The sequence below is a fragment of the Babylonia areolata genome, chromosome 34, assembly GCF_041734735.1.
Source record: "Babylonia areolata isolate BAREFJ2019XMU chromosome 34, ASM4173473v1, whole genome shotgun sequence".
NCBI classification, from domain to species: domain Eukaryota; kingdom Metazoa; phylum Mollusca; class Gastropoda; order Neogastropoda; family Buccinidae; genus Babylonia; species Babylonia areolata.
Genome location: NC_134909.1, coordinates 16945984 through 16955983, shown reverse-complemented (window position 1 = coordinate 16955983; position 10000 = coordinate 16945984). Strand labels below are relative to the sequence as shown.

At 46.0% G+C, this 10000-nt stretch overlaps 1 protein-coding gene across 1 annotated transcript in view; it reads left to right on the top strand.

Annotated features, from left to right (window-relative positions):
- LOC143277563 (uncharacterized) overlaps positions 1-10000 on the top strand; it is a 25365-nt gene that overhangs the window by 2842 nt on the left and 12523 nt on the right. The window contains exons 3-7 of the mRNA XM_076582441.1: positions 2499-2663; positions 3998-4136; positions 4428-4664; positions 6819-6982; positions 7703-7862. Coding sequence (XP_076438556.1) covers positions 2499-2663; positions 3998-4136; positions 4428-4664; positions 6819-6982; positions 7703-7862 — 865 coding nt within the window. The remainder of the gene's footprint in view (positions 1-2498; positions 2664-3997; positions 4137-4427; positions 4665-6818; positions 6983-7702; positions 7863-10000) is intronic.

The following is a 10000-nucleotide window of genomic DNA, read 5'->3' as shown; positions in this document are numbered from 1 at the left end:
CCTGGGTAGAATCAACAATCATTTCCACTGACAACAGGCTGTCTACCTGGGTAGAATCAACAGAGTCATTTCCACTGACAACAGGCTGTCTACCTGGGTAGAATCAAGAGTCATTTCCACTGACAACAGGCTGTCTACCTGGGTAGAATCAACAGTCATTTCCACTGACAACAGGCTGTCTACGTGGGTAGAATCAAGAGTCATTTCCACTGACAACAGGCTGTCTACCTGGGTAGAATCAAGAGTCATTTCCACTGACAACAGGCTGTCTACCTGGGTAGAATCAACAGAGTCATTTCCACTGACAACAGGCTGTCTACATGGGTAGAATCAACAGAGTCATTTCCACTGACAACAGGCTGTCTACCTGGGTAGAATCAACACAGTCATTTCCACTGACAACAGGCTGTCTACATGGGTAGAATCAACAGAGTCATTTCCACTGACAACAGGCCGTCTACCTGGGTAGAATCAACAGAGTCATTTCCACTGACAACAGGCTGTCTACGTGGGTAGAATCAACAGAGTCATTTCCACTGACAACAGGCTGTCTACATGGGTAGAATCAACAGTCATTTCCACTGACAGCAGGCTGTCTACATGGGTAGAATCTACCTGGGTAGAATCAACAGAGTCATTTCCACTGACAACAGGCTGTCTACCTGGGTAGAATCTACCTGGGTAGAATCAACAGAGTCATTTCCACTGACAGCAGGCTGTCTACCTGGGTAGAATCAACAGAGTCATATTTACTGACAGCAGGCTTTCTACCTGGGTAGAATCAACAGAGTCATTTCCACTGACAACAGGCCGTCTACCTGGGTAGAATCAACAGAGTCATTTCCACTGACAACAGACTGTCTACCTGGGTAGAATCAACAGAGTCATTTCCACAAGAGGCTGTCTGCTTGGGTAGAGTAAAGGGAACTGAGAGAGCTGCCTTTATACGCTCCTGGTTATTCTGAGATTCTTCTGCTCATAAAATCTTCCCTTTTCTGTCCTGCGCTTAACACTAAAGACAAACAACATTGCAAATGCAAGCTTATGTTCGGCAAGTTTGTACAGTTTTCAGTTTCTCACTGTGTTCGGACGGAAAGATCCATATACGCTACACCACATACCTGAGAGCAGCATAACAACGTGCCTAGTTAGGCCTTGAGTGCATGCATATTATACTCGGTGTAGCCTATCAACAGCAAAGTGAGAGCTGTATTATCAATGGTTTCTCCAGGCAATGGGAAATCATTTACAGCTTAGTCTTTTGTGAAGGACTATGACTCTCAAACTAGGAGGCAAAATTGCACTGGCTCTTAGTGCTGCAGCCTTGTGGGCTAGTTGGCCTTTGGGAACCATCCCAACGCCGACTGTCCTAAAACCCTCTTGGCCGAGAGAGTGGGGATGTAACTTGGGCAAGACACTCTCCACTATAATCATATTCTAGCCCAAATAGTTGGAACAGCAGTTGCCTCCTCTGCTGTTCTGATGGTCATAGTCGGACACGACTATCATATATATATATATATATATATATATATATATATATATATATATATATATATATATATATATATATATATATATATATATATCCTACCTAACAGAATGGATTTCTTTTCACAAAATGTTTGCCAGAGGACAACACTTTTCTTGCCATGGGATCTTTGTCAGTGCGCAAAGTGCAGTGCTGCACACGAGATGCTCCTCGGGTTCATCGTCTCATCCGAATGACAAGACGCTAAGCTTGGGATTTTCCAGTCAAACATGGGTGGGAAGAAATAGCCGCGAGAGCAGGTTTCGAACCCAGACCATCACCACAGACACTGTATTGGCACTGAGATGATGAGCGTCTTAACCATTCTTCCACCTTTGCTCCTTCCAGCACTTTACCATCACTGACGTTAATCTCCCCCCCCCCTCCCCCCATCTATATTTCTGCTTAATAATTACAATGTAATAATTAATTGCAATGTTTTTAAAAACGAATATGTGAAATGCTTTTATTTGAGAACATATGTTTATTACTCTTGTTTAATCAAGTAATCCGCGCGCGCGCGTGTGTGTGTGTGTGTGTGTGTGTGTGGGGGGGGGGGGGGGGGGGTGCGGGTGTGTGCTGATTATCTGGTTGTGGTTTTCCGCAATTCATCTTTATTCTGATCTTATCTATTATAATCAATGTGCAGTATAGTAGGCTATGTTTATAATTATATTCAAATAATGTTTCTTAATTCTTTCTGTTTTTACATTAAGAATACTAGTTATTACCTGCAGTGTGTGGATGTATGTATGAAACGATGTATGTGATATTTTTTTACATTTGTATCTTCGTAATATTCGTAAAAGCTGTTGTTGACTTTTACAGTTATGGTCCCCATGTTGTTTACTTGTCTATGTTGTGATAATGCACCTGACAAAATTTCTCCAATTGGAGATAATAAAGTTATTCTTATCTTATCTTATCTTCCCCCCCTCCCCCTCTGCCCCCCCCCCCTCCCCCACAGGTGGACCGGTCCATGCTGACAGCCACACAGAGCTGCGCCAACATCATCAAGAGGGAATGTGACATCATCAAGCAAGAGTTCGGCATCGATTGGACCAAGGTCACGTGGTCGCAGCTCCGAATACCCCTATACTCGGGGCTAGCTGCTTCCCTGTACCTGATCCAGGTAAGGTTCACTTGGGTTATGGGTACACGGACACCCCTTTCCTGGATTTTGGGTACGGGTATGCTCCTATATCTGATTCATGTGTATGATACACTTCTGTGTCTTCTTCTTCTTCGTTCGTGGGCTGCAACCCCCACGTTCACTCGTATGCACACGAGTGGGCTTTTACGTGTATGACCGTTTTTACCCCGCCATGTAGGCAGCCATACTCCGCTTTCGGGGGCGTGCATGCTGGGTATGTTCTTGTTTCCATAACCCACCGAACGCTGACATGGATTACAGGATCTTTAACGTGCGTATTTGATCTTCTGCTTGCATATACACACGAAGGGGGTTCAGGCACTAGCAGGTCTGCACATGTGTTGACCTGGGAGATCGCAAAGAAAAAAAAAAGAAAAAAAAAAGGGCAGTATCACGTTCCAGATACGCAAAGATAGGGCAAACAATAGGGAGGTTCTGCACCCGCTTGCCGAGTGACGAAAAAGGTCATATGACGTCATGGGCAGCCCACCACCGTCACAAGCTTTTCTGGGTGTGCACTGCCTTTCTTCGGACAACTTTTCGGCAGAGTTCGATCACATCATTTTATTTGCACAGACTGAACTAAACAACAAATACTATGTCGTCAAAAAAGTCTTTAGATCTCAAGACATATACAGCATTTTAATAGAAAGCAACGTGGTACGTTTACTACATTTTTTTTTTAATTGATTCCTCCGATCGAGATCTGGCGTAAAAATAAAAAAATGACAGAAAACAGAAAACAGATCACGTAATTGTCTTGGAACCTTTGCCTTGTCCAAAACAAGTTTCCTATTCCCTCAATTTCACAAAGACATGAAAGTGTATGCGTGCTGTGGATAAAATGATGCTTCAAACTGATATTCGATATTCGGTGTCTCAAGTCTCTCCAAAGTCGAAGCCAGATGAATCCCTGTGTTGAATTACAAATAGATCTATCGTTTCGAATACTTGAATGACAGAGATCTGACAAGAAACACGATCAAAGTAGACATAGAAAATTAAAGCAAATAACTGGTGTAATTATAAAACGTAAAATAACTTGTAAACTTGCAAAAAAAACTCATCGAAATAGTTCAAAATCCTTTTGTCGGAACAGGCGATTTCCACGTCGAAATTTTAACATTTCGGTGACCAAGAAAAACCGGCAATGGAGTCGCGCATGCGCACTCGGTTCTTGCTAAAAATAACGGGGGGAATCCCGACGAAAGTGGGCCTGCACAACCTCCCTAATAACAAAGTTTCGCTTTTTTTCATCACGTGCCGTCACTTTTTTTTTCTTCTCCATCCCCCCGCCCTCCCCGCCCCCACAGCGACTGGCCAACTCGCACGTGATTCCCGGAGACATCGCAGGTCAGGCTGACATCTGGGCCCACTACTACCACCTCAACGAACCCACCGGAACTTACATCACCTTGGCAGCGGAGGCAACCCAGTACAGTACGTACATCGGTGTGACAGTCCCTAACATGACATGACTTTTTTTGACGTGCTGTTTTGAAGTTGACAGTACTCGCATACTTTGCGTCCGAACTTTTAGATATTTTGCAGACTTGTTAATGATACCCTACGGTTACTGTGTGGAAATTTTCAATGAAATCGGTTTCTCTGTCACTGAGAAATACTTGTCAAAAAGCGGTTCACTTTTTGGGGGACACCCGATATGTGTGTGTGTGTGTGTGTGTGTGTGAGAGAGCGCGCGCACGCCCGCGTGAACGTGCGGTTTGTATAATTATTGTGCAGACTGTCAGGGCGCCCTGGACCTTGCCTTCCTGATGGACAGCTCGGGTAGCATCATGACCTCGGACTACCTGCTGCAGCTCAACTTCGTGGCCGAGGTGGTGAAGGCGCTGCCCGTGGGACCCGACAGGGTGCAGGTGGCCAACGTGGTCTTCGGGACAATAGCCGAGGTGGCCTTCAACTTCAGCACCTACAGCGACAAGCAAGATATCATCGACGACATCAAGAACACCGATAAAGGTGTGTGTGTATGGGTGGGTGGGTGAGAGGAGTTGGAGGGTGGGAAGGGAGGTTGGGTGTTGTGGGGGGGGGGGGGGGGGGGTGGGGGGGGTGTTTTGGGTGTTGTGGGGTTTGGTGTGTGAAGTGGGGTTGGTGTGGAGTGTGGTGTGCGATGTAGGGTGGTGTGGGGTGTCATGTGGGGTGTGATGTAGGGGAGGTGTGGGGTGTGATGTGGGGGAGGTGTGGGGAGTGATGTGGTGGGGTGTGATGTGGGGAGGTGTGGGGTGTGATGTGGGGGAGGTGGGTGTGATGTGGGTGAGGTGTGTGGTGTGATGTGGTGGGGTGTGATGTGGGGGAGTTGAGGGGTGTCATGTGGGGGAGGTGTGGGGTGTGATGTGGGGAGGTGTGGGGTGTGATGTAGGATAGGTGTGGGGTGTGATGTGGGGGAGGTGTGGGATGTGATATGGGGTGTGATGTGGGGAGGTGTGGGGTGTATGTGGTGAGGTGAGGTGTGGGTGTGATGTGGGGGAGGTATTGGGTGTGATGTGGTGGGGTGTGATGTGGTGGGGTGTGATGTGGGGGAGGTGTGGGGTGTGATGTGGTGAGCTGAGGTGTGGGGTGTGATGTGGTGGGGTGTGATGTGGGGGAGGTGTGGGGTGTGATGCAGGATAGGTGTGAGGTGTGATATGGGGGAGGTGTGGAGTGTGATGTAGGGGAGGTGTGGGGTGTGATGTGGGTGAGGTGTGTGGTGTGATGTGGTGGGGTGTGATGTGGGGGAGTTGTGGGGTGTGATGTGGGGGAGTTGTGGGGTGTGATGTGGGTGAGGTGTGGGGTGTGATGTAGGTGAGGTGTGGGGTGTGATGTGGGGGAGGTGTGGGGTGTGATGTGGGGAGGTGTGGGGTGTGATGTGGGGAGGTGTGGGATGTGATATTGGGGAGGTGTGGGGTGTATGTGGTGAGGTGAGGTGTGGGGTGTGATGTGGGGGAGGTGTGGGGTGTGATGTGGTGGGGTGTGAGGTGTGATATGGGGGAGGTGTCGGGTGTGATGTGGGGTGTGATGTAGGGGAGGTGTGGGGTGTGATGTGGGGGAGGTGTGGGGTGTGATGTGGGGGAGGTGTGGGGTGTGATGTGGTGGGGTGTGATGTGGGGGAGTTGTGGGGTGTGATGTGGGGGAGGTGTGGGGTGTGATGTGGGTGAGGTGTGGGGTGTATGTGGTGAGGTGAGGTGTGGGGTGTGATGTGGTGGGGTGTGATGTGGGGGAGGTGTGGGGTGTGATGTGGTGGGGTGTAATGTGGGGGAGGTGTGGGGTGTGATGTAGGGTGGTGTTATTTTTTGGGAAGGATGTTGCGGGGTGTGGTGTGTGATGTAGGGTTGTGTTGGGTGTTGCATGGTGTGGTGTGTGATGTCGGCTGATGTGGGGTGTATGGTGGTGTGGTTGTGGTGTGGTGTGGTGTGGGGTGTGGTGTATGATGTGGGGAGCTGTGTAGGGTGTTGTGTCTTCTTTTTTTTCTCTTTTTTTTTAGCAAACAATAAATGTACATAAAACAAACCCATCCCTTTGACCTTTATTTGAATAAAACAGTTCGTCCGTTCGTTTGTTCGTTCTCCCCCCTCTTTCTTCTTCCTGCCGCCTGTCTAAGATAAGATAAGATAAGAATAACTTTATTATCTCCAAATGGAGAAATTTGGTCAGGTGCATTATCACAACATAGACAAGTAAACAACATGGGGACCATAACTGTAAAAGTCAACAACAGCTTTTACGAATATTACGAAGATACAAATGTAAAAAATATCACAAACACCGTAAAAAATATCACAAACACCGTTTCATACATACATCCACACACTGCAGGTAATAACTAGTATTCTTAATGTAAAAACAGAAAGAATTAAGAAACATTATTTGAATATAATCATAAGCATAGCCTACTATACTGCACATTGATTATAATAGACAGGTAAGATAAGAATAAAGATAAATTGCGGAAAACCGGAACCAGATAATCAGCACACACCCGAACCCACCCACCCCCCACCCACCCCACACACCACACACGCGTCTTTCCTCTCTACTCCCCACCCCTCACACCCTCTCACTCCCCACCCCCTGCCACCCCCACGCCTCCTCCACCACCTCCCACGTTTCCGGAAGTGGCGTCATTTCCGTCCACAGACAACGGAGGCACCAACACTCCAACGGCCTTGAACTTGACCCGGACGGTGGTGTTTGACCCCGCCAATGGCGCGCGGCCCGGAGCCCGCAAGGTGGCGGTGCTGCTGACTGACGGGGAGTCGTACGACTTCAACCTCACTGTGCAGGAAGCGGAGAAACTGAGGGTAAGGGAGGTTATTTGATCTTATTTTATTTTATTTTATTTTATGCAAGAGTGTTTTTTTGTTATTTTGTTTGTTTGTTTTTACTTTATTTATTTTATTTTATTTTATTTTATGCAAGAGTTGTTTTTTTTTGTTTTTTTTTTGTTGTTATCCTATTGTATTTTATTTTATTTTTGTGCAAGAGTTGGGTTTTTTGTTTTTTGTGTTTGTTTTTGTTTTTGTTTATTTTTTACTTTATTTTATTTTGATTTATTTGATTTTAGTTTATTTCATGCAAGAGTTTTTGTTGTTGTTGTTTTTTTTTAGTTTTTTTTATCTTATTTTATTTTATTCAAGAGGTTTTTTTTTGTTATTTTATTTTTATCTTACTTTATTTTATGATATTTTATGCAAGAGTTTTTTGTTATTTTATTTTATCTTATTCCTTTTTATTTGGAAACCATCCCAATACCGACAGTCCTAAAAACCACCGGAATAACCGTTTTGACGCGTGAAATTGGTCATGAAATAAATACAGAGTCCTCACATAATTATCAGTATTTCCCCCCTTCATTTCCACGGATTTTCACACAGCTTTTTGATTAAACACACTCCCTTCCCTCCTCCGAATAAGATAACAAAAGTCACACACATTTTGATTTCGTGTGTGTGTGTGCGTGTGTGTGTGTGTATGTATGTCTGTGTGTTTGTGTGTTTCTGCGTGTGTGTGTGTGTGAACAGAGCGAGGGGGTGATCGTCTTCGCCATCGGCATCGGCTACATCAACCTGCAGGAGTTGCTTGCCGTGGCCAGTCAGCCTGTGTGCTCTCACGTGTACGTGCTGGACAACTATGCCCACATCGACAGCATCCTCTATGAGATCCAGAAAAGCACGTGTGAAGGTGAGGGGTGGGTCGTGGGGTTGGGGTTGGGGAGAGGGGGTTGGAGGGGGCGTGTATGTGTGTGTGCTGTGGTGTGTTTGTGTATGTGTAGTTGGGTGTATGTGTGTGTGTGTGTAGTTATGTGTGTGTGTGTGTGTGTGTGTGTGTGTGGTGGGGGTGAGGGTGGTGGTGCGTGGGGCTGGAGGGAGTTGGGGGGTGGGGGGGGGGAGCATGAGACCTTGTTATCACCACCATCATCATCATCAGCATCACCACCATCATAATCATCGTCGTCACCATCCTCCTCCTCCTCCTCGTCATCACTAGCACCATCGTCATCATCATTGTCGACGTCATCAAACGAGAGAGAGGCCACAGAACGTCTGGTACTGAACAGCCCCTCTAACCCCCCACGCCCCCTTCCCCCTCCCCCCATCGTACCACTCTAGCCAGCATATCATACCTCTCATATCTCAAAAATCACAACACTATCGCGTTTGTCACCGGAACCTCAAAATCACAACACTATCACGTTTGTCACCAGAACCTCAAAATCACAACACTATCACGTTTGTCACCAGAACCTCAAAATCACAACACTAGGACGTTTGTCACCAGAACCTCAAAATCACAACACTATCACGTTTGTCACCAGAACATCAAAATCACAACACTAGGACGTTTGTCACCAGAACCTCAAAATCACAACACTATCACGTTTGTCACCAGAACCTCAAAATCACAACACTAGGACGTTTGTCACCAGAACATCAAAATCACAACACTAGGACGTTTGTCACCAGAACCTCAAAATCACAACACTGTAATGTTGTCACCGGAACCTCAAAATCACAACACTATCACCTTGTTACTGGAAACTCAAAATCACACCAACATCACTTTGTTACCCGAACCTCAAAATCACAGCACTATCACGTTGTCACTGGAACCTCAAAATCACAGCACTATCACGTTGTCACTGGAACCTCAAAATCACAGCACTATCACGTTGTCACCGGAACCTCAAAATCACAACACTATAACGTTGTCACTGGAACCTCAAAATCACAACACTATCACCTTGTTACCCGAACCTCAAAATCACAACACTGTAATGTTGTCACCGGAACCTCAAAATCACAACACTATCACTTTGTTACCGGAACCTCAAAATCACAGCACTATCACGTTGTCACTGGAACCTCAAAATCACAGCACTATCACGTTGTCACCCGAACCTCAAAATCACAGCACTATCACGTTGTCACCGGAACCTCAAAATCACAGCACTATCACGTTGTCACCGGAACTTCAAAATCACAACATTATCACGTTGTCACCCTAACCTCAAAATCACAACACTATCAACTTGGTTCCGGAACCTCAAAATCACAACACTATCATCTTGTTACCGGAACCTCAAAATCACAACACTATCACGTTGTCACCACAGAACCTCAAAATCACAACACTATCACCTTGGTTCCGGAACCTCAAAATCACAACACTATCATCTTGTTACCGGAACCTCAAAATCACAACACTATCACGTTGTCACCACAGAACCTCAAAATCACAACACTATCACCTTGTTACCGGAACCTTAAAATCACAACACTATCACCTTGTTACCGGAACCTCAAAATCACAACACTATCACGTTGTCACCCTAACCTCAAAATCACAACACTATCCTCTTGGTACCGGAACCTCAAAATCACAACACTATCATCTTGGTACCGGAACCTCAAAATCACAACACTATCCTCTTGGTACCGGAACCTCAAAATCACAACACTATCACCTTGGTACCGGAACCTCAAAATCACAGCAACATGAACCTCAAAATCACAACACTATCACTTTGGTACGGGAACCTCAAAATCACAACACTATCAACTTGGTACGGGAACCTCAAAATCACAACACTATCAACTTGGTACCGGAACTTCAAAATCACAGCAACATGAACCTCAAAAATCACAACACTATCACGTCGTTAGCGGACCCTCAAAAATCACAACAACGTGAACCTCCAAAAATCACAACACTATCACCTTGTTACCGTACGGGGGGAAGCACCAACTGACGTCAGTGTGACGCTGTTACCGGAAGCTCCAAATGACGTCAGTGTGACGCGCCAGTACCTGGAGCTCCGA